The sequence below is a fragment of the Cheilinus undulatus genome, linkage group 23, assembly GCF_018320785.1.
Source record: "Cheilinus undulatus linkage group 23, ASM1832078v1, whole genome shotgun sequence".
NCBI lineage: Eukaryota > Metazoa > Chordata > Actinopteri > Labriformes > Labridae > Cheilinus > Cheilinus undulatus.
Genome location: NC_054887.1, coordinates 5,869,008 through 5,894,727, shown reverse-complemented (window position 1 = coordinate 5,894,727; position 25,720 = coordinate 5,869,008). Strand labels below are relative to the sequence as shown.

The 25,720-nt window shown below is 39.3% G+C and overlaps 1 protein-coding gene across 9 annotated transcripts in view; it reads left to right on the top strand.

The window, feature by feature from the left end:
* The window catches only part of dock4b (dedicator of cytokinesis 4b), a 222,183-nt gene extending 198,507 nt beyond the window's left edge, over positions 1-23,676 (top strand). For 4 of the 9 annotated variants that reach the window (XM_041780989.1, XM_041780986.1, XM_041780984.1 and 1 more), the window contains 6 exons: positions 20-125; positions 3,642-3,751; positions 10,537-10,609; positions 15,343-15,459; positions 16,144-16,208; positions 21,095-23,676. In XM_041780989.1, coding sequence (XP_041636923.1) covers positions 20-125; positions 3,642-3,751; positions 10,537-10,609; positions 15,343-15,459; positions 16,144-16,208; positions 21,095-21,541 — 918 coding nt within the window. In that variant the 3' untranslated portion in view covers positions 21,542-23,676. The remainder of the gene's footprint in view (positions 1-19; positions 126-3,641; positions 3,752-10,536; positions 10,610-15,342; positions 15,460-16,143; positions 16,209-21,094) is intronic. The other 5 variants (XM_041780988.1, XM_041780983.1, XM_041780985.1 and 2 more) reach the window with 4 other exon arrangements.
* The last annotated feature ends 2,044 nt before the right edge of the window (positions 23,677-25,720 follow it).

Below are 25,720 nucleotides of genomic sequence, written 5' to 3'. Positions count from 1 at the left end.
TTGCTTAATGATGATGTAGTTCTTGCTGTGTTCCCCCCTACAGCCCAGCCCGTCTACCTCGAGCCTCAGCTCCAACCACTCTGCCTCTCCCAACGTCACCAGCTCTGCCCCCTCCAGTGCCAGAGGTGAGATTACACACCTTTAAAGCCGTGGTGGGTTCAGACCAGAAAGTGGGTTGCGAATGTTTGCAAGGAAAATATTGAGTCTAAGAGTCTGTGATGCATTATCTTACCTGAAATATCTGAGGAAATTTTTCTGTGAACTTTTGAGTAAACTTGTGGTTTTATCCCCAAAAAGATCATAGAATTCCCCACATTTTTTGCAGAATTTTTGGGCATTTTCGCAGAAACTTTTTGTTATCTTCTCTGGGACTTTTCCTGTAAATTTAAGGAAATTAACAAGTAATTGTGAGACTTTTTTTTTTTCCCAAAGAACTTTCGTTAATCTTCTCCAGAAAATTGCTAGTTTATTCTAGCAATTTTCATTGGAAACATTAGGGAATTTTCAGGAACCTTCCTGGAATCTTTCAAAATTTTATCCTGGAAACTTTGGGATATTTTCTGCTGTGTCTTCGTTCTGTCACTTTAGACCTGAGGTCTAAATTGTTCCATCTTTAACATAAGGAATCTGATTAATTGATTGAAAATATTCAAAAATTTAAGCACCAATATTTTTTGGTTTTAAGTTTTTGACAGCAGAAAGGAAATCAAAATTACTTACAGATTTTCCCCCCTAAATTATTTAGGAATGATTGTTATGAATTTACCTGAAATGTCTGGGGAATATTCTCTGTGAAATTTAATCCTTTGAAGCAAATTGCATCATATTTGATACAAGATTTTGTGAGACCTCTGTCCAATCAACGTGATCAAATATTTCCATAAAAACATAATCTATACTATCTAATAAATCATAAAAATTTCCTCCAGTGGACTATCAATTGCCAGAAATGTAAAATCATGTGAAATGTTTTTGCCTTTTTTTTTAGATTTTGGTAGAAGGTTAAATAATATCTAAGTAAAAAAAATAAAATAAAATAAAATTTTCTGGCTTTCATTTGAGTAATCGGCTTTAAAGGGTTAAAGGCAACAAATTGTCTTATTCCCCAAAAATCATCTAATTTTCCCCAATTTTTTGCAGCATTTTGTGCTCATTTTCCTAGAAACTTTCTGAATTCTTTTCTGGGACTTTTCTTGTAAATCTACAGAGTTTTACCAGTAATTATGAAGGTTTTTTTTTTCCCAGGAGCTTTCATCAGTCTTCTTCGAGCTAGATTTCATGAATTTTCATTTGAAATGTTGGGGAATCTCTGGGGAACTTACTTGAAACTTATCCAGGAATTTTCTCCAAAAACTTTCATGAACCTTCTCTGAAAATTTTCCTGGTAACTTGGAGATGTGTTCTGCAGTCTCTCTATTCTGTCACCTTTTAACCATCTAAGGTCCAAATTGCTCAGTCTTTTAGTGAATCTGATTAAATTAAATTAAAGTTTTCCAGATTTGTTTTGTTTTCATGAAAGTTTTTGACAGCAGAAGTGAAACACAAAGTGCTTCACAGATTTAAGCATAAATTTACATGAATGGTTATTGTGATTTTATCTGAAATATCTGAGGAATTTCTCTGTAACATTGAGTAATGTTAAGATAGTGTTCCTAAAACGATCATAAAATTTGGTTTGCAGCATTTTTTAGGGCATTTTCTCAAAAATTAAATCTAAAGAAAATGAACCAGTAATTATGAGGACTTTTCCTGGGAACTGTTACCATCTTCTCCTGAAAATTGCTAATTAGATTTCATGAATTTTCTTTTGAAAATAGGGAAATTTTCTGGAAGCTTTTTTTGTACTTGTTTTTAGGATGGATTTTTTCTCAGAAACTTTCATAGATCTTCTCTGATAGTTTCCTGGAATATTTTCTGCTGCCTCTTTTAGTGCTGCATGGTTATTATGATGTGGCTGCACAATTACATAATTGCATAAAAGGCTGCATTTATTATTATACTAATAGTAGAAGGGTCCAAAATTACCTGCAGAAAGGCCTATAATTTTACGAAAGTAACAATGTTGCACTTTGTAGAAGTACCTTTATTTTCAGAGGAGGAATTACTTTAGTTTGAAAAAATTTTTTTTTTTGAAAGCAGTACACTTAAAAGTTCCAGTTGTGTATTTTTTATGCTGCTTAATATCTATATGTTTTGAGTTAAGACATAAACACTTCTAAACTTTTATCATTTTCTGCATTTTCCTTGATAACCAAGCAGGTAGACTCATGATACCATTTATGTATTATATCCCAATCATGCTTGCAAATTGCATTAACATCATGTATTATCATAGTCACACATTATTACCAAATTTTTCTGCATGAGTGTTTTTTTTTCTCTTACTTTTGTTACCATCTGAGGTCCAGATTGCTCTATCTCTATCTTAATGAACTGATTGATTGATTGATTGAAAATATTCCAAATTTGGGCTCAGATTTTTTACTCTGGAGAAATGTTTGATCCCAGAGACCCAGTTGAGAAACACTGCCTTAGAGAGCCTCATTTTCCAAAGCTTCAAACTGTTGCCCCTTAGCTGATAATTCAATCCAAAGTGAAGCGGACAGCACTTCAGCCAGACACCTGACATGGGGACCCATCCTGTGACCTTCTCAGCGACAAGGTGTTCTCTGGATCCTGTTGAGGCGAGGTTAGCGGGGTTAGACGACAGCTAGGGACACGCGGGAGAGGAACAAGGAGCGAGAGAGGAACAAGGAGCGAGAGAGACGGAAAAATAGAGGGAATACAAAATGAGCTAGGATGAAAAATGAAATTGGCTGAGACGTGGAGACAAACGCTGCTGAAAGAAACACGGAGCAAGAGCGAGTAAGAGACGATTACAGCTCTATGGAGTATCCCCCAATAGCTTGAGCTTCTCCTTCACGGGGGAGTGTGAATACCTAATGCCTTCCCCATCTGTATGCTTATCTCTCGTTCGCCAAACCTGATGCACATCATAAAAAAAGTAAGAATATATGAAGACTTTTATGGAAGCAGATACACTCCCCTTTGGCAGGCAGCTGGCAGAAGGCGGCGCCCTTATAAAAGTGGCCTCTGTCTACCCATAAAGCCATGGGAGAATTATGGCTAGTGTTTTATCTGAATGAGAGCCAGCGATGGGTATCTCATACTCATATGATCAGCTTCCAAGTGGTATCACATTGGCTAATGGATCGAGATCTATACAGTGACTAACACCACATGAAGGGAAGTGCAGTGGAAATAGAGTGAGTGAGGTGTTTTATGCGTTCATGTGTGGGCTTTTTTGTTTATCTCCGAGCGTGTGATACACGTGTTCTTTGTCTGTTGGGATTGTCCAGTCCAACCGAGATGGTGGGGGGGTGAGAGAGGTTTATGTGTGTGTGTGTGTGTTCAAACAAGCAGGCCATTTATCATGTTGTGCAGCCCAGCTGAAAGTGGCTGAAAGAACAGCAGAGAGGCTTGCAGGGAGAATGAGAGATTGGTCTTTCCTGATTGCCAGTGTTTGTGGGTAATAGTCTAACACCTTACTGCTATACAGTCCTTTATGTGCTGCACATGCTCTTGTGTGTTTATGTGTCCGAGTATGTTACTGCTTTAACTCCTCACACGCTCTGTTCTAGGTTCACCACAGATGGCAGAGAAACACAAACATTCCAGGGAAAACGCCTGTCTGTCGCCACGAGAGAGGCCGGTCAGCGCCATTTTTCCCAACCCCCTGGACCCTGCACAGGTGAAAACACTCACTGTGATTCACAAATGCACTGTAGTATGGTAGAGGAAATAGCACAGCTTCCAGAGCAGTATGGATCCTAGCTTATCTGCCAAATACAACCCCGATTCCAAAAAAGTTGGGGCGCTGTGTAAAATGTCAATAAAACCGAACGCAATGATTTTCAATCTCATAAACTCATATTTTATTCACACATTTGGGTTCATTTCATGAAAATGATTAGCTCGTTTTGAATTTGATGACAGCAGCACATCTCATAAAAGATGGGACAGGGCCTAGATACTGAAGTTTTGGGAGAGGAATGCTGTCCCGTTCTGTTCTCATGTAGGATTATTGCTGCTCAAGAGTCCTGGGTCATCTTTGCTGGATTTTGTTTATGATGCTCCAAATTTTTTAGAAATTGTTGGAAGGTCTGGGCTGCAGGCAGGCCAGTTCAGAACCCAGACTCTTCTACAGTGAAGCCATGCTGTTGTGATAGATGTGGCCTAGCATTCCTTTGCTGATAAAACCTTCATCTACTTTCCAGCATTAATAGAGACTTTCCAGATGCGTACGCTGCCCACGCCATAGGCACTAATGCAACCCCATACCATCAGAGATGCAGGCTTTTGAACTGTGTGCTGATAACAAGCTAGATGGTCCCTCTCCCCTGTGCTTTCCAAAAGAGTTTCAAGTTTTGATTCTTGTGACCACAGTACAGTTTTCCATTTTGCCTCAGTCCATTTTTAAGTGAGATTTGACCCAGAGAAGATGGCAGTTTTGCTTGATCATGTTCACTTACGGCTTCTTCTTTGCATGACACAGCTTTCACTTACATTTTTGGATGGCACAGTGAACTGTTTCGACCAATAAGTGTTCCTGAGTCCCTGCAGTGATTTCCAGAACAGAATCATACCTGTTTTTAATGCAGTGCAGCCTGGGGGTCACCAGTATTGACCTTCAGCCTTGTCCCTTGCTCACAGAGATTTCTCTAGATTCTCTTGATCTTTTAATGAAATAATGGACTTTAGACCTTGAGATATCCAAAGTCAACAGGGAACATTTTTCTGAAATTGTTCCACAATTTTTGTGACGCAGTTTTTGGTGAACATTTGCCCATTTTTACCTCAGAGAGACTCTGCCTCTCTAAGATGCTTCTTTTATGCCAAGTCATGTTGCTAACCTGTTGACAGCTAACCTGAATAGTTGCAAAACCCTCCTCCAGCTGTTATTCATCCATACCACTTACTTTTCCAGCCTTCTGTTGCCCCGTCCAAACTTTTTGAGAAGTGGCGCTGCTATCAAATCCAACATGAGCTAATATTTTTCAGAAAGTTGAAAATTTCTGGGTTTCAACATCTGATATGTTGGTTATGTTCTTTTGTGAGTAAAATATGGGTTTATGAGATTTGTGATTCATTGTATTCTTTCTTTCTTTTTTGTTTTGTTTTGTTTTTTGTTTTTGTTTTTTTTACATTTTAAACAGCAACCCAACTTTTTTTGGAATTGGAGTTATAAAATGCAGCGCTGCATTATGACCAAGTCATTTCGGAGAACTCCTTCAGTTAAATACACATGTATTTCTGCACAATTTTAGAGATAAAACACAGAAGAGTTGTTCCCCGAGGCCGTCATTGCTCTCTAGAGTAAGAACATTTGTATTTGGAGAAGGTAATCATGACTCCTAGGGTGAAATTTGGCATGAAAAATCCACTCACCAAGTTTGAATTTTTTTTCCAACTATTCCTGATTGTCAACAAAAACCAACCATTACCACGCTGAAAAGATTGGTGGTACATTTAGCAACAGTGTGGCTGTGTTTTGTTCCTTCAAAGAACAACAAAGAAGAGTTTGATAGCACACCATTTCATCCTTCTGGCAACAGATGCCAAACTCATGGATTTTTCAGTAATTAGAGCTTCTTCATGCCAACGTAGCAGACAAAACCTGAAACAGAATTTCTGTACCTTCTGTATGTAATGGTATCCAGAAAAAAAAACATTCTCTGTCGCTAAGTTAACTTTGAGAATCGCATCAAAGGAAATTTTTTTTGACATGAGTAAACAGAACGAGGAAAACGTTTTTCCTTCCACTTTTCAACTGTTTACTGTAAGCAGATGGACATTCGGCCCTGGGTGTGCTATTTAAGAGAATAATGGACGAAGAACAGACATTTTTTGTCTTATTTGCAGCCCTTGCAGATGGTTGGTTAGCTTCAGTCATGCTTATTTGGCTCCATGCGTCTTCCAACCGTGTGTAGTGTGATTGAGATAACAGAATCTAGTCATTTCTGACACATCCTTCCTTACAGGCATGTCTATTGAGCAATACTGCAGCAGTCCACAAGAAGGGAGACTGTCTTATTACCATTTTTCTCCTACCAGTATGTATACTTAGACTGCTGCAATATGCTTCAATTACTGAATAATTTTTCCACTGTTGAGCTTGGCTCCATAGGCTGGCTTAAACCACCCTTTTCCTGCCAAAAAACTTTGGAACTTAAGCTAAGCTAAACCCTAAATTTCTAAAAAGCTGCATTTAACTAGTAAATATAAATAACTGAGGGCTGATATTTTACTAGCTTTGGCTAAGGTTATAGACTCCATTGGCAGAACACTGCTCTTCTTCGCTGCTTTGAAACAGTGATACAGTTTAAATCCACTCTTACTCTCATTAATCGACACCAAGTACCCCATAATGGAAAAGTGAAACAGAATTTTACAATTTTTGGCAAATTCATTAAGGAGAAATAACACCTCAAATGTAGCTCAGGTTCCTCCCATTTCTCTCAGTCTTTACTGAGATGTTTCTCCGCCTTCACTGGATTCCACCTGTGGTCCATTTTATTGATTAGGCATGATTTGGAAAGGCACACACCTCTTTATAGAAGGCCTCACAGCTGACAATGCATATCAGAGCAAAAACCAAGAACTGCTTGCAGAGCTCATAGACAGGATTGTTGTAAGGCAGAGATTTTAGGAAGGCTACAAAAGTCTGGACTCGTTCAAGAGCTGGTCGCCCAACCAAACTGAGCAATCAAGGGAGAAGGGTCTTAGTGAGAGAGGAGACCAAGAACCTGATGGTCACTCTGACTGAGCTCCAGAGACCCTGTGTGGAGATGGGACAAAGTTCCAGAAGGACAACCATCACTGCAGCCCTCCGCCAACCTGGGCTTTGTGGCAGAGTGGCCAGACAGAAGCCTCACTTCATTGCAAAACACATGAAAGCATGCTTTAGTTTGCAAAAACAAAAGCACCTGAAGGACTCCAATACCATCCCAAAACTGAAGCGTGGTGGTGGCAGCATCGTGTTGTGGGGGTGTTTTTCAGCAGCAGGGACTGGGAGACTGGTTAAGGTTGAGGGAAAGCAAAGCACAGAGATATCCTCAATGAAAACCTGTCCTTCAGCACTCAACACCTCAGACTGGGCTGGAGGTTCTCCTTCAAATGTTCCGATTGCTGTAAGCACACAGCCAAGACAACACAGGAGTGACTTAGGGGTAACTCTGTGGATGACCTAGAGTGGCCCAACCAGAGCCCTGACTTGAACCCCACTTAACATCCCTGGAGAGAGCTGAAAATGAGTGTCCACTGACAGTTCCCATCCAACCTGACTGAGTCTGATAGGATTTGCAAAGAAGAGTGGCAGAAAATCCCTTGATTCAGGTGATCATATCTTATTCAAAAAGGTCTGAGGCTGTATTTGCTGCCAAGTGTGCTACAACTGAGTACTGACTAAAGGGTCTGAATACTTATATCAGTGTAATAATTCATTTTTTTTTATATCAATTTAAAAGAAAGAAAAATTCTGATTGTAGAATAAATAAGGCAAAAAATGAAATTAAACAACTGTAGCATCAGGCTGCAACATAACAAAACTGAAAAAAGTGAAGGGGGTCTGAATACTTTCTGAATGCACTGTTTATAGATATTTGGTGGCTTCGAATTTTTTATTTACTGCGTCAGAACATGAAAACAATAAAAGCTCAGAAGAATGCAAAAGAAAACAGTTTTTGGGGACGTGAAAGACAGCTGTAAAATAATCCAACATCGCATAGTAGGAGTTGAACAAATATGAACCAAATAAGAAAGAAATGGGACAGGAGATGCACGTTAATTTAGATAGCTTAAATAGAGAGGGTAGGCTTCTACAGAAGCATGTGCATTCACCTGAGAAAAAAAGAGGCTTTCTGAATTTATCTCCCTAAAATCCCAGCAGAAGCTCTGTTGCAGGTTGTTCGAGGTAACCCGACTCTTTAGTCTGATCCAGGTTTATTTTTGTTTGGGAGATACTCATGTCTTTAAGGAACATATGGTGTTGTAAGTAGTTTGTCAACTCTGCTCAGGCACCTTCGCGGCTGTTCAGGAAGCATGTTTTGATCTGCAGGAAGAGGCGGTGTTTCTCCAGGATCAGCTGAGAGCAGAATTTTATTTTTTCCAAAAAGGTAGCTGGTAATTCTGAGATAATCATCTGGTTAATTCAGAAAAACAGAGTCAAGTCCTGTTTGCTCATGTGAATGCAACAGGGTTCTGTAGAGTACTGTAAAGGATCGTCAGTGCATTGACTGTTATACTTTGTAAAATTGTGGTTTAGCCCTTTTTGGAGGCTTTTCTGCCTCATTAAGAGTGATAATGTTTGCCAACAGGGATAATATTGTGCAAAGCAGTTGTATTTCCAGATTCCATGTCTGTCATCAGGTGGGCACATCTTGGAAAACTTCAAACCAAAACTGTTTGTACTCGGTCAGCTGCTTAATACAGGACTGGTAGCTGTGCTTTTGCAGGCACATAGTACACTTTCCTGATCCAGCTCACCAGATACTGAGTGCCAAGGACCTGGTGGGCTGGTTGGGATGCTGTGTGTGGTGTAGAGGAGTCAGATGGGATGATACCCGGTGAGGAAGGTGCATGGGCCTGGCACAGGCCTGGACTATGACCATCGGGAGGCCAGATCTATGTAGGACCAAGGGTGATGCAGTGGAGTGCCAAACTGGCATATATCTCCCATACCTGACCCCTAAAACAATGGCTGCCAGTGAAGAGATTAGAACAGATGTAGCTATAGCTAAAAGGCAAGAAGAGGCACATCCTATAAATGGCTACATAACTTTTAAACCAGAAATCATAGCCACTTACTTTCTTTTTTCCTCTGGAAGCCCTCTGTTTAATCATTCTAATGATGCTATCTATGCCTTCATTGGCCTTATGGTAGCTTTTCTAGCAAGCCTGGAATTTGGGTGGCTTTCCATGGCATTTAAAGATTAAATCCACGCCAGTAACTCTGATGTTGAATATCTTTTTATCCATATTTTGACAGTTTCTTCCTCTAGCTTAGCATTAGCCACCCTTTTGGGTTCCCACAACAGACATCACATGGGCTGTGGCAACCAATGGCAGGTTGTTCCTTCTTCACGTCATGCTTTGCCAAACAGCGCATGTGTATACACCATTAGAAACCGAAGAAGAGAGCCTGAATGACTCAGACAGGGATCCTGAGATTTATCCCTCTTCATCTCTGTGGACAGGATCTGCTTTGAATAATGGCTCATAATTAGCCAATTTAAAAAAAAATGCAATGACTTTTTTGGTTGAATATTTTGAAGACTTTTTCACACAGAATTATTTTTTTTTTCACTTTTTGGTCCCCAAGAGATAAGAGAACAAGTCTGTGCAAAAAGTCTTAGCTTTTAAAGACAATAAGTCAAGGCGAGACAAAAAGGTTAAAAATAGCTTAGTGGGTTAAAAGAAGAGAAAACAACCACACTGTATGCTTTTCTTGGTGGAAACACTGTTGTTGGTAGTTGAGGTTTGACTGTATTGCAAGCAGGTGAACAATGGCTGCCGATGAAATGATTAGCCTGGTGTAGCTATAGCGCCAGCTTTTTTCCATACAGTTGATATGTGCAACAGTCTGATACTGATGCTAAACAGATGCATAGGTGCATCCTAATAAACTCAGCAAACTTACTTAGAAAAAATGAAAATTTTTATATTTACATCTTTAGCTCCTTTTAAAAAGAAAAGGAGTACTTTAAGGAGCATACTGGGGCAGCTTAATGTATGGCAGCACATCTATCTGACATGGTAAACTTCTGTCCTAGCTGGGGCTTTTTGTAGTTCAGTACAAGAGCAGTAGTTCCATTAGTCAGTTGCATCATTTTCAGTAGACAAAATAGAAAAGACTCTCTAGCCACAACAAGATCAAGAGCCAACAAACAGCAAGATATTACAGTTTTCTCTCCATCTGAAGGGCAGCACATAACGCAATCACACACTCCATCTTCAGTGACAAAGCTACTGTAACAGAAAAATATTGTTTGATTTCCACAGCCTTTCATCTCTTCTAACGCTTCTAGTGCCATCCATTTGTTTTTGATAACCCGTTTGCATTGGATCTAAACAAAATCATGGAATTATTTCCAACAGACAGCGCTCAAGCTAGCTGCTAATGGGGAATTAGAAACATTAAAGACTTGCATCGTTTCATGTAATTAGAGCAACAACACTGCATGAAAAGAGCACTAGGTGAAGGAGTGTTCCTGCACTTTTTCAAATATCACCCTGCAGCTCGACATAAAGGTTGTTACACATTCAACTCTCCTCCTCTCTGTCTGTGTCTGTCTGACTCTAAAGCTGCCTGTGTCTATTCTGTTGAATTCCTCTTGGATTTCACTCTCTGATATTTATTTTAACCATCCGATATTCAATTATTCCACCACAGCTGGCATTTACCTTTGTTATCTCAGATGCACTGTTTCATTCTGGACATGTATTTGATATTAATTTGGAGCTTTTTTCTGTGTGCAGAGAGCTCCTCCTCATCAGATAGGAGATACCACTTTACCAAGGAGTGACCCCAACCTTTCAGCACCGGAGAAAGGTAAAACACTATGTTTAGCTGATTCTGCACTCACTCAAAAACCCTTTAAGTGTACTCTCATGGCAGGGAGTCCCCTCCTGCTGAATAATAACACTAAATGCTTTTCATTAAATCTATTCTAAGGTGTACGTTTAGATTACTTTTATGTGCTTCCTGGCGCTATTCAAAAAGCTTTACCCTAATTTCACATTAAAAGTCCCCAGCATGCCGTGACTCTTGAGGAAAAATTGAATAAATTCCAACTTAAATGAGGAGGAGTGATGCAGGGTGTGCTGCTGAAGTAACAGGCACATTTTCTCTTACTCTTCTGCACATACGGCACCATCAAGTGTGTCATTTATTCGTAGTTTGTGTGACAGTTTGACCAAAGTGATGTGAAGCATGTTCCTTTTTAACTCTGAACGCTCAGAAGGAAACACAAAGAATGAACACATCTATGGCAGGTCCATTTTTCTCCAGACACAATGCCTAGATTGCAGCTTTTATGCCTCCCTCATTGTAGAAAATGCACCGAAATGGCATGTACATTTCCTGCAGTGCTGATGGATGTGTGACATTTATATGAATTACTGCATATTTATTAGTTAAGCCCTTATTTTATGGTTTTGTCTCAGCATATACCGGAGTTAAATGCCACATTTTTGCATTTTCTTGAAGAGATAAGCTTGTGAATTAAGTGTAGACAACCCCCAAAGATAAATTTAAAAATGCAGCATGACTATGAAAGTTAAAAACTTTCCCTGAACTTCTGCGCGGCCATAAAAGATAACACTTTGTGAAGTAATTTCACAAGATTGTGTAAGCAACACCTTAAAATACGGCATTGCAGAAGTGATAGCTTCCTTGCAATTCCTCACACACAAACGCACACCTCTCCATGTGATTCGAGTGTGATCGGTAACTAATGCAGCGAGAGATAGATGAACTCGTACAATATGGTGACATGACACCTTTTATGCATGCGGCAGTAACTGAAGGTGCCAGAATTAACACAAAGCCTGCGATTGTGTAAAAGTGTCATCTGTCACATTGTCTTTAATTGAAGCTGATATTATGATCCCAGATATCAAATATAGAGCTGTTAAATGTAACACTCAAGATTCTGTCTTTGTGAAATGACAATGTCAAAAAGATTTCTGTGACTCTTCAGTTGCTGTTCCACTTTCTCCTCCCTGACCTGCCAAATCACCCCGACTGTGATTCCAGCACAGTGTCTGATTACATTTAACTTTGAAGGACCAGTCTGCATGTGAAGCAGCTCTTACACTCGCGGTGGGGACTTGTGAGATGAAATGATGTGACCTATTAATCTTGAGACGTATAAAAGACCTCAGACAAAGTGTAAAATCTACCTTCAGAGACAGTATGCTGCCTCCACATAAAAAAAGTCACTGTTATTACACATTTTCTATTCACCCTTTAGTTTAGAACGGTTATTTTGAACTGCAAAAATCTAGATTTAAGTCACTGTCAGATTTCAAGCGATCAAAATTCCAAATTGTGATTAATTTTCCCATTTGTAAATCCTACTAATTTGCACTTAAAACTGTATCATATTGTTTTTGTGCACTCCTTAGACTAAGGCTAATTGACTTCCTGTCGTTTGGATACACATCTGCTTTTATTTTGAAAGACATTAAGGAACTATAGGTTGATTAAAAACTATTACATGACTTAAACTACAGAAAAAGGAACTTGTTATGGATTGAAATGGAAAAAAGGAACCCAAAAAAGGTAAATGTTTGATAAAAGACTGTTCAGATGACTCCTGACTTGTCAACTGAGTGTGCTGAAAGGGGCAATAAAGCATGAAATTAATTACAAAAATATCACACATTATGAACCTCAATTAATCATAATTAATGCTGACAGGCCTACTTATACATCCAATTAAAGCCACATTTAGCCATAAAAGTCCAAATAATAAACATCATATTTCAATATTTAAAAGGAAAAAAGCCTGAATTGCTTGTAATAATAATTCCAAATATCAAACAATGCACAGAGAAAACTTAACTTGTTGAGTGTCTTCAAATTAGATGTTGATATCTAAATAAAAACTACATGGACAGAATTATTTGGCTTCCTGACCATTACACCAACAGGGACTGTAATGGCATTGCATTCAAATACATGTGCTGTACTTTAATATGGAGCTGGTCCCCATTTGCAGCCACAGTCTCCACTCTCCTTGGAAGACTTTCTACATGATTCACCAAACTGTTGTAATACAGTTGGAAGCATATAGCGTTGTCTGGAATGTCTTGTTATTCTAAGCATTAAGGTTGGCCTTCACTAGAGATAAAGGCCAAGTCCAAACCCTGGAAAATGGCCCCATACCATTATCCCTCCTCCACCAAACTTCACAGTTGGCACAGTAGAGCCAGGCAGGTTAAGCTCTCCTGGCATCCGCCAAACCCAGACTCACCCATCCAACTGCAAATCAGAGATGCGTGATTGGTCAATGCTCCACAGTTCGGTGACAGTGTGCTCTATGCACCATGCACCCTAACAGTCTTTGACCTCTGTCTGTGATTTTACATTGTCATCTGCTTCAACTGTTGCTCCTGAATGCTTCCACTTTCTAATAATATCACTTACAGTTGACTGTGGACTATCCATCAGGGATGAAATTTCCCGAACTATTTTATTGCAAAGGTGGTGTCCATCACAGTACCACACTTGGAGTCCCTGAGCTTTTCAGAAGGACTTATTTTGTATCAAATGTTTGTTAATGGAGACTGCACCGCTAGGTGTTTGATTTTATACACCTGATTGAAACACCTGAATTCAGTAAATAAGAGGTGTGGCCACATACTTTTGTCCATATAGTGCATCCATGTCAAATAGCTGTTTTCAAGAAAATCAACAAGTAAAATTTTCCTGCTGCAGGCCTTAAAGATGATTATCAGGACCTGTCAGGCAAGGATTGATAGATATTTGGAGTAGACAGAAGATAAATGAACCAACCTAAATTTGAATATTTACAACATAGGAAATAAAAAACAATAAATAACATGGTAGTTCTACAAAAACGAACGAACTTGCTAAAGTTTTAAATGCATCATATATAAATTCCATCGCCAGGGGGCTCTCAGTCAAAACAGTCACAAAGATGATGTGTGGACTTGCTGCTCACTGCACTGCACATAATGAGGAAGAAAAGCTGTTATGAAGGTCACTGTAAAAAAGAAAAAAAAAGGACTGCTAATAACTGTAGAAATTAAGATTTTCTCTGACTTTGTAAACTGTTGGAAATATGTGAGGCAATGCAAGTACTTTACTAAAAATATATATAGCGGTGGTTTTGTCATTTAGTAATTAATGTAGACACGCCAGCTGGAGAACTCAACACATTGTACCTTTAAATATAAGCTGTATAACCTGACATTTTTCACTTATAATTGGTACACACTTTCCTCATCCATCTACTGATATCACCTCTTCCCTAGCTGACTGTCCTCAGATCTTAACTTATATATGTAATCAGTGCAATGTTAGCTCATGATACTTTTTCTGAGGAGCAATAAAATATCTACTTAAGAACAAAATTAATCTGCAGACAAGCAAACAGTCATCTGATATCAAGAAACTTCAGGTTCTCTTGGTGTAATTTTTATAACAAGAGGTTAGAATAAGACAGTATAAGTGGCATTAAAGTCGAGGAGGTCATTTGTTAGTATAGAGGAGCATTGCAAAGCCTGCATGTAATTATAAAAAAACACTGAAAAACCCTTCAACTTCACAGATCAAGTATTTATATTAATTTATAAAAGAAAGAAAGAAGAAAATACCAGAAATTGCATACACCATATGGACAAAAGTATTCAGCCACTCCTGTTTTTTTACTGAATTCAGGTGTTTTGATCAGATTTGTTGCCAAAGGTGTACAAAATTAAGCACCTAGTCATGCAGTCTTCATTTGAAAACAGTTATTAGAAAGTGGAAGCATTTGGGAGCAACAGCAACTCAGCCATGAAGTTTCCATTTGCAAACTTTTGTGATACAAATTGGGTCATTCTGAAGAGCTCAGTGATTGAAGCCGCTATGCAGCAAGACGATCCATGAAATTTTATCCCTGCTGGATACGTCACAGTCAACTCTTAAGTGATATTATTGGGAAATGGAAGCATTTAGGAACAACAGCATTACAGCCATGCAGGCGAAGACCTCAATGAATGGGCACAATAACGCTCGAAAAATCTTGTGGAAAGCCTTCCAAGAAGAGTGATGTCTGTTATAGCTGAGAAAGGGGACCAACTCTATATTAAAGTACATGTATTTGAATATTACAGTCCTTGTTGGTACAATGGTCAGGTAGCTGAATAGTTTTGTATTTATAATGCAAAACTTATTCAATTTGCCCTTGTAGGAGCTGTATATTTATTTATTTATTTTTTAATCAGAGTTGAGTGACAATGACCAATCAACATACCAACTGTCCTAAGATCCCAGCGCTGCAAAGTTCTTGTTGATATACTCATGCACACACGTTTCTACTGTCCTGACTGAGAAATCACATTTTCAGGCCCTTTTAATGACGAAACAAATCCTACACTCCATGCCAGGCATAATCTTGTTTTTCTGATGTAGAACCAACCATTTCCAATGTGTTTCTAGTAATTGCACCATCCATTACACATGCATGATCCCACCGTGTTCCCCATGATGTCTTGTGCCGTGTGATCCCATAACCTCTCAAGTGACTTGTCATGTTTCTTGTGTGCTGAAAGTGAGACCCACACCCAGTAGCTGGAGCCTCGACAGTGTCAAAGAGGGCGCTCCATCCTTCTCTGACTCTGTCGGGAAATTGCTATGCCCTCCTGTTCCTCCTAGGCCGCCATACTCAGGTAAACTCGACAATCCCAGTGTATTTCCAGATGAAGAATGGTACTAATTTTCCTCTCTGGCTTTTGACACCTGGTGCTTCTCCACCTCCTAGTGTGACTTTTTTTTTCTCTCTCTGAGGCTCTTAGCTACTGTGGCTTTGCTTTCTGCACCTAATATCATCCTCTTATGTGTTAACGGTTATATTTCTGTACTTACTGGCTTTAAATGCTGCTATTTTTGCAATGAGATGTTTTAGCCCTGCTATTGAAGAGTTTAAAAATACCTTGGGAAAAGCATGCCATTACATCTCACCAGCAGTATCCTCTTCCATCAACCCGAACCGTACTTATTCACTTATTTACAGACTTGACTTATTCCCTGATGCCTTATGATATATTGTGCAGCCCACTAGCGCAATAAGCAGATGGAGTGTGTTTTTCTTCCCCTCACTTTTTCCTGCCCTCATTGCATAAAGCCGTAGCAGCTGTTGGATGTAGAAACAGCTTAAGGCGGCCTAAAGGACCTGCACAACATCAGGGCTTATTTGACTCATTGATGCTTTAAGCCACAGGCCCCTCTCAGCTCTGTGTGTGTGTATGTTTGCATGACTCATTCTGTGTCATCACGGTGAATGGAAGAAAATGCTCCCCTAATTTGAATTTGCCCTCTTTTCCTTTCTTCCCTCTCTCTCATCTGGTTGTCAGCAGGCTCTTCAGCTAAAAACATGAGGTCACAGTCCCCTGTCTCCGCATCCAGATCGCCGCAAAAGGTTGGTTCCCTCTCTGTCACTCTTTTCCTCTGAGTTTTAGGGACTTTTTTCTCCTTTTCTTCTTTTCCTGAGACAGCCTGACCTTGCTTTGTGACAGCCTCGGGGCTTTCATCCTGTGCTGCTAACGTCTCACCGGCCAGCTCCAGGGTCTTTATCCTCGTCTGTGTCAAACCTAAAGCCTGGGAGCTTTCGCATTACTGTTCAGTGAAGCTGCGTACAGCTCCGCTGCTGCTGATTTTGTAGTTTCTATGACACAGTGGTCCCAAAAGAAGAGCCAAAATGATACTTGCTGGAGGGCAACCATTGTGGCTAAATGTAGAACTGCTTAACGCAGACCGGTGTCCACAATCCAAGATTAGAGAGGATGTCACCTGGCCTGCCTGACAAAGAGCAGAGTAAGATGTGTTAATTTAGGTTAGCTGCATGTGCTCATGCTGTAGTTTAAACATTTAAAATTAAGACCACCTTTTAAAGAATTCAGACATGTTACTGGAAGCTTAAATGCAGGTATAAATACAGTGCCTATAATAAAGTATTCCCCCCTTTTTGGACAATGTCCCCTTTTGGACACTGTCTTTTGGACAAAAAAACACCTTAATGTCAAAATAAGAACAGATTTCTTCAAAATAGTGTCAACTGATAAAAAAAAATGTCAGATAAGGCAGGTGACAGCATAAATAATCACCCCTTTAAAGTGACTGACCTAATTCAACAGAGGTCTAGACAACTGGTGCTAGTAGTCTAACAATTAGCGAAAGTGGGATCACCTGATAACAGTGAATTTGTCTTAAGTGATTGTTGTATAAAGACACCTGTGTCTGGAAGGTCCAGTCACTAGTTAATCAGTATTCCTGGCTACCATTACACCTTGAAGACAAACCAACACTCCAAGTGACTCAGAGAAAAGGTTACTGAAAAATATAAGTCAGGGGATGGATACAAAAACATTTCCAAGGCACTGAACATCCCCTAGAGTTGAGTCGTGCAGAAATGAAGGAATATGGCACATGTGTAAATCTGCCTAGATCAGACCATCCTCACAATCTGAGTGACCGAGCAAGGAGACCAGTGAGAGAAGCCACCAAGACACCTATGACTACTCTGAAGGAGTTCCAAGCTTCAGTAGCTGAGATGGGAGAGACCCTGCATACAGGAATGGTTGCCCGGGTTCTTCACCAGTCAAAGAGAAGATTCAGAATAAATCTAGACTAGAGTTTGATAAAAGGCATGTGAGAGACTCCATGGTCAAGTGGAAGAAAGTTCTTTGGTCAGACGAGACCACAATGGTGCTTTTTGGCCTTCAGACAAGACACCATATTACTGTGGTAAAAACACCAAATACTGTGACGCATGGTGGTGGCAGCATCATGCTGTGGGGGTGCTTCTCAGGAGCCGGCCCTGGAAGGCTTGTAAAGGTGATGGGTAAAAGAAATATTTCATGGCAAATTATAGGAAAATCCTGGACAATCTTATTCAGTCTGCAAGAGATCTGCGGCTTGGGAGAAGATTTATTTTCCAGCACGACAATGACCAGAAGCATACAGCAAAAGCTACACAGAAATGGTTTAAAGACAACAAGGTGAATGCTCTGGAGTGGCTGAGTCAAAGCCCAGACCTCAATCTGGTAGCAATGTTTTTGGCTGGACTTGAAGCGGGCTGTTCACACCTGATTGCTGTGCAACCTAACAGAGCTTGCGCAGTTTTGCAAAAAAGAATGGAGTTAAATTAACAGTGTCCAGATGTGTAAGCCTGATTGAGACCTATCCACTCAGACTCATTGCTGTGATTGCAGCCAAAGGTGACTCTACTAAATACCGACTTGAAGGGGGTGAATATTTATGCAGTCAGTTTGTAGAAATCTGTTTTCACTTTGACATAAAAGCCAAATTTGATTCATCATGATTGATTTGTAAAATCAGTAATAGAGTAAACTATCCAAGGGGGCTCATCATTTTTATAGACACTATTTCTAACATCCATTTTTCCATTTATTTACACTTAAACTCATTACGCTTGCGTTGTCTCCAAGCTCTCATTTATTGTTAATGAGCCTCTTAGTTGTTAACACCAGTCTGCAGAAGCGGCAGAGGTCTGGGAGAGGTTAACTAAGCGCCTAGTGAGTTTTTAATGAGGCTAAAAAGTTGTTTTTGAAACTCCGCTGAACTGTTGCTCATCTCCTGCTAACAATCATCTTCTTTGTTGACTTGTCACAAGTAACATTGCTAAGCTTCCTGCTCTGTTGCGAGTGTGATGTCTTTTTACGTGTGACAGCTAGCAAGATTTGTGGGGTTTTTTTTGTGTGGTCTGGGCATGTGAAGTGAGAATGGAGGGAAAGGGAGAGAGAGAACAAGAAGAGTAAAGTGTGAGTGACAGCTTGGTGCTCAGCATGCTCTGTCAATCAGATTTCTACGTGCAGTCAGGTGTGTGCATGTTGCCACGTCCATGTGTGAGTGTGTTTGTGGCAAAAGAAGAGCCCTGGAGCGAAAGTACCAAGCTGCCCATCACGGCACAGCTAGAGACGGGGCCTCTGCGGACCTACAGGAGGCCCCATTATCTGCCGCTTGAACACACACACACGTCAAACACACATCAGACAGTGCAGCCAGAGGCTTATTACCAGACCACCATCCCTAGGACAACAAACAACCTGCAGAAAAAAAAAAATAAAAAAAAACACATGGTGCCAGTCTGACAGGGCTGCTTTTACTCATCTCCAGAGGTTGAAGTCATATTAAGCTGTAAAACTGGGTCACGACACACGTTTTAATCATTCTCACCATAAATGTAAAAAGGTTTGTCCAATCATGCATCTCAAATGGCTACCTCTCTTTGTGCGTGCCCCGTCTAGCATGAACGATACAACCTTACTGATCAATTGTATACTCCACTACATCCAATTAAAATTTCACAGTTCTAATGGCAGCACAGTGTAATTGCTTAGAAAAACATTTTTTGTTGAGTGATCAGATTTTTGAGCAGCATATTGTATTTTTTCGTCTGGGTGCACAGGGACAGTTTGGCTCAATCTGTTCACTGAGCCGCCTTTTAAGTATTTATGGGCAGTGTATGGCTGAGACGGCTCACATGTTGGGAGCAGCAGAACGGAGGATGGATGAAATATGGCGGCATTATTTCCATGACAGTGCTTCCTGTACTTAAACGCATAGTATGTAAATTCTGCAGCCACGGGCTCTCAATCAAAACAATGACATAAATAGAGAGGCGGTGCTAAGCTTCTCCCACATCTTCTTCCTTTTGTTTTGAATTGAGGACTGTATTTGATAAAAAAAAAAAAACTCCATTTCATAAGCTGTATTAACCACTGTTTCAGTTTCATAAATACATTTTACATAATGAGGAGTCCCCTTCCTGCTTTCCTTCCTTATGTAAAATTCCTCCATAAAACAACCGCTTTCTGTCCATCCTCTTTTCTCTCTTGATTATCACCTTGACTGTCTTGTATAGGAGGCATAACCATTGACTCGTCACACATAGAACCAATAGTCAGAGAGAGACTTTGGGAGGGGAAACGCATTAGAACAATGAGCGCTCCTGCTCGTGTCAACTCCTTGCAAGTGCAGCCTGCAAGATAGCCATTTTGAGCCTGTATTGTACCTTCAAGACAGCAGCTTTGCAAAAAATAACACCATGCAATGTTGTTTTCATGCATGCCAATTTAAATTGGCTTTGAAAACTTTAAGTTTCAAACTCTACCAAATGAGAGAACATAGGAAATAAACCCACTGGTATTCATTGTACAAAGCTGCTTAGCTGAGTCAATTAGCCTGTAGTTGATTTGGAGACCAGTATTGTTTTTGTAATTGTTTAATACTGAACATTATTAAGGGAAAGAGACAACACACATCAAATTGGCATTTAATGTGCATTGTGCATGATTTTGTCTTACTGTATGGATTTTATTTTTTTAATGTGCACAGTACAAACTGCCTTATGTTTGTTATGTACTCAGTAATTCAACAACTAGTTAAAAGTTTTTCTTTTTTCTCTGCCCATTTGGTCGATGTTTTCAAGTCGTATTCATCCAGAGCATAAAAACACCTCTGTGTTCTAGTTTGGAGTTAGAAACATGTGCATAAAAACCAAAAAAGGAAGATTCTTAAAAAAAAAAAATGGACATTTGAATGTTTGCATAATGTGCACAAAATGTGTGCTCCTGCAAAAAAATGAATGCATTAAACTGGTATTTTGACACATTTCAAGTTAAAGAAACATCGCATCTTCTGCAATTTGTAAGTTGCAGCAGGCAATATTGCAATTTAATCTAATTTGCTATTAACTGCCAAACGCTAGTATATAAGCACGGGATCCAAAGCCTTTTTAACAACAGATCATTTTCTGAAGGATCATCCAGTCTCCTGATGGCCTCTACTGATTTATTGTCTTTATGATTGACTAATTAACATCTCCACTTATCAGTGATAAAGTGTTTCCTCACTCTAAAATATCAGGCTGCTCAGTAAGGCACACTTCTTATTCTAGCTAAAATAACAAAGGTGTACATTTATATCAAATTTCAACTGTAATTTGTCACTTTTTTGTGTCCTTGGGAGCAGAAGTAGGGGGGTTTAAGTAAAAAGATGAGGAACAAGTACACCTATTGTGGACTTCAGGATCACTGCAGAAAAAATAAACCAATAAAAGTTGTTGAAAACACTTATTTTCTAAGCTGTGCAGATGATTCTCTATTGATTAATCCATCAGGAAAACAGTGACTCTTTAATTTATTTTGTTTGACTTGACCATTTCTAAGAGTAATGGCAAAGCTCTAAAATGCTTTCCCCTTATACAATACATCAGAACAATATTAAATTCAGACACTAGACATGAGGACTTGTAATGATTTTTTATTTTCTCTCTTCTTGTAGACCACAGTGCCACCCTTCACCCCCTCGCCCACCGAGTGCCAGTCAGCCAGCCTGGTCTCCAACTCCCCCGTCCTCTCCGGCAGCTACAGCAGCGGCATCTCCTCCCTGAGCCGCTGCAGCGTGTCTGAAGCCTCTGGAACAGAGCTGCCCGCTGGTGACCACCCGCCCCACCCGCCCACCACCTTACCAAACTCCGTCTCCAGCAGCTCGGACGAGCCGATCCGCCGGGAGAACAAGACCCCACCTCCTTACAGCGTGTACGAGAGGAACAACCCACGCAGGCCTGTGCCGCTGCCCCACAGCCTCTCCATCCCCCCACAGGTGGACCCTCCGGCGCTGCCACCCAAGCCTCACCAGCTCCGCACAGGCAGCATGAAGCTGGACGGGACAGCTGACCCTCGAGTCCCCAGACCCAGACCTCTGCCCAGGAAGGTGTCCCAGCTATAGGTGCTGATTTGGGTCCACATCTGGAGCTTGAAGAAACACACTGGCGTATTTTGCACTTTTCTACTGGGCACACACTTGTTTTTTTGGTGGCATGTCTAAACCCACACTCCCATAAAAGACACAGGCCTACAGATGAACAGGCGGTAAAAATAAACAGAGGAAACTGTCAAATAATGGACATTTCGTTTTGTATTTGCTAGAGGGCATTGACTCTGACTTGGTCATTCTGCACTTTTAGCTCTAGTATGTACATTACAGTCACCACAGTCAATCACAGCATATGTTTACCAGAACACTCTAGAAAAACACCGTTTTGATAGATGTAATAATCTGAAATATATGTATATTGGTATATATGAGAATTGTTTTTGCCTTAAGTATTGGAAACAGAGTCTTTTATCCGTGAGTCTTGCACGATTTTTTTTTAACTCTGTACATTTTGTAAAATGTTTGGCTAAAAGGTGCTAGAGGCCTCGAGTATGCATTTCAGTGAAGTCTAGGAGACAAGGTTGTGTTCCTATAGTCATATCCACACAAGCAATGGCACAAAGAAAGTGGCAAAGCATTTTAAAAGCTTTTAAAAACTCTAGTTAAATAAATAACACTTTAGGCATTTTATATGATGAAAAGTTCAGATTTGACGTGGTAAGAATGGCGGCCAATTGCATTTGGTTTTAAACTAGGAAATTCATAAAACAGAGAGGGTTTTAGGGGAATTACCACCTCAAAAAACACTCTTCTACCCTTTTAGCCTCTGAGATTTTACGCTTACCAAAAACTGCCCCTATTGATAAAGAAAATGCCATGCCTGGACCAAACAAACAAGAAAAACTCGGGTAGTACTTATTTACTTAGTATATAATAATAAGTGGAACTTATCTAGCAATTTTTTTAAGAATAAGGTGGTGATTACTGAGGGAATAGGTTGGTATTGTACCAAGAAATAAGTCGGTAATATTAAGGAAGTATTTACCCAGTCATAATCAATTGTCTGAATCTCTCCAAAGCTTACAGAAGGGCAGACATTTCAAAGTTTTCCTTCCTTCATTTTAAGTCCATATGAATTGATTTCTGAAGTGGAGAGCAGTAACTGGCAGACTTTTGATCAGTGCAACACATCCAGCTACCTAGTGTGAATACGTACAGCTAACATAACCTATTCAAAGGTCAGAGGTTACTGTGAGTTGTGTGAGATTAGAGGCGCTGAACCAAAGCATGGCGAAACGAGGTTTGATAAGAGCAGCAGAGCCTCAGTGAAACGATCTCTAACGTTAACACCGGTGCTTAGACAGATTCATGGTGCATTTTTTACCGATCCAGTACTCCACGGACCGATGCACTCAGACCTTTGACGTAAAGATTGGTTAACTGATCCGGATCAGTTTATCTTTACACCACTAGTAATAATGTTTTCATTATCAAGGAACCCCCAGTGAGATTGTGGCAAATCTCTGGTTATTAGGTGGTACTTACTCAAATCCTCTAACCCAGTGGTTCTCAATGGTCCAGCCTCAGGACCCATTAGTCTATCTTACGACAGATCGTGACCCAGGTTTCCAAAAAACTTTCAACAATGCGTGTTTAGTTAATTGAATATGTTGTAGTTTGGAGCATGACTGGACCAAAACGCCTGATATTAAAAAAGAAAAGGGACAAACTGACAAATTTTTTAGCCTCTTTCCCCATCATTTGTGTCAATTGTTGCCAGTTTTTCAGAAAACTTGTGAAATTGCTTCATTATCATGGAAAAGTTATAAGTTAGTCCATTCATTGCTAGTAGAGGAGATAAATATTTTGATGGAGATAAATTGTTTGAAATATTTACCAAGCATCTAAATTTACCCAATTTTGAGTAAAACAGAGTAAAATAAAAGGTATCAATGCATGTCCAATAAGGACTTTTGTTTTCAGACACCCAGTCATGACCCACTGAAAACTGCCCCGCGACCCACTTTTGGGTCCCGACCCACCAGTTGAGAACCACTGCTATAACCCTAACCCAACTCTAACCCTAACCATTGTTATAGTGTACAAAATTTCTGGTGTCTCTCTGCCAGTTAATTTCTTTATTTTGGCCTGCTACATTAAAGTGAGTCCTTCCTGAATAATTTCAAAGTAATTTTTAGGGTCATGGTTAGGGGGGTTAGGGTTAGGGGGTTAGGGTTGGGGGGTTAGGGTTAGGGGGTTAGGGTTAGGGGGTTAGGGTAGGGTGAAAGCAAAGCACTATGATAAGAGCGCTGCAAGGGGCATGGTCTCTTGGGAACTTAAAAATACTAAAAACTGCTTTAAAACCATGACAGTTTTTTAAAAATTGGTTGAAAATTATGATTGCTGGTCTACTCAACATGAACTTTATTTTATTATCAAAATACTCAAGACACCCAAGGACTCTGAAGAAATGACCTGAGGTTCATTTATGTATGATTTGAAAATAAAAGAAATAATCAAATAAATACCTTAATTATCAGATCATGTTTAATAAATAAGCTTTTATCATAACTGTCTTGATTTGATGTGTGAAGCTACAAATAATTTTAAAAAATGCTACATAGGATTAGTTAATAAAAAAATGTAAGTGCTAAAATAATAAGAAACACAAGATAAAATAAATGCTTGGAAGTAAAGTGCTAAAACATAAAAATAAGTCATTCAGGTCAAACACAACAAACTTTGAAATGTTTTATAAGAAAACACGTGGTGAAATTAGGAGCTTGTATTTATTTATTTAAGCTAAAACAACATGATCAAATCCAGAAAGATAAAACCTTTAGTGAGTTAAATAAATGATTAGAAATGTAACTGATAAGTGCTGTAATTCAGAAAAAAATCAGTCTCACATATTTTATCAATATGCATAAGATAAAAGTGGTTTAAAGGAGCTCCCTTATGTCAGGGTTAATTGATAAAATTTTAGAAAATCTAAAATATCAAAATCGATTCAGGATAGAGTTAGGATTAGGGGGTTAGATTTACGGTAAATACCACCTATTTACCAGAGAATTGCCACAATATTGCAAGGAATTACCTGAGAATTAATGCATTTTTACTAGCTTAATGCTTCTTTAAAATTACCATATTTCTTAGTTATTACTAGTTAAAATGCCAGCCAACTTATTACTAGGTAATTACCACCTTATTCCTGAGAAATTATTACATAATTACACTTATAAAATTACTGGGTAATAGGAGCCCACTGAAATAAAGTGCTACCTAAAATGGTGCAATCACAAGCTAAGAGACTGGATATTGACCATTTATGTGAACACAGCTCCTCTTTCCTGCATGATGTACATGACTACAGATATTTAGGGGGCGTGCTTACTAAGTATTGTGCCAAAGGAAAATGTACCATGTGCTGTAAAGACTTCTTTTTTTAACTGTGAGTGTAGAAATGCTCATCAGATCAAACATTCTCCAACCCAAAAAGTCCTTCTTCACATGTAATCTGCCGAACAAATCTAACTAAAGCACAATAAGACGTGTTTGATGACCAGTACTGTTACTACAAACTCTCTATTTGACAAAGCAGTAATCAGACGAGCAGTCACATTAAAACACGAGGACTGACGCTCTATTGCAGAAATATTTACAACTAATTGTGGAATATTTGTACAGCTGAGATTTACTAAGTGTTTAAAAAAGATGGATGTGGGTTGACTGCTCTATAAATAGCGGCTCAGTTCAACCACATTGTGTTGCTGCAGTGAAGTAAGTGTAGGCAGATTTCACATTGTTTTGTAAAATAGAGAACATTTTTGCATAAAGTATTCATCAATCTTAAACAATGTGCCACTTTTTTTTTTGACGGGGATGGGATTAGCTTTAGTATCGTTTGTATGTTTCATTTTTGTACGGTTAATTTACTTTTTGATTTGTTGTGAATTTTTGAGATTAAATATTCACATTAATCAGTACTTGAGAACATGTAAATTATATGATGAGATTAATGTAAGTATGCCAAATATTACATTTGTGTATTACAATTAATGTAAATATGGTGTTTTTAACAAAATGTAGCTATAACAATTTACAGCTTTGAATGTAATGTTGAAGCAGCAAATTATTATAAATGTTCAAACTTTTATGGTTTTGTGAGTGTAGAAAAACTAAGGTCATGCATAATGACGCCTAACACATTTACAAGTTCAATAAACTGCCCTATGTAATACAAACGGACTC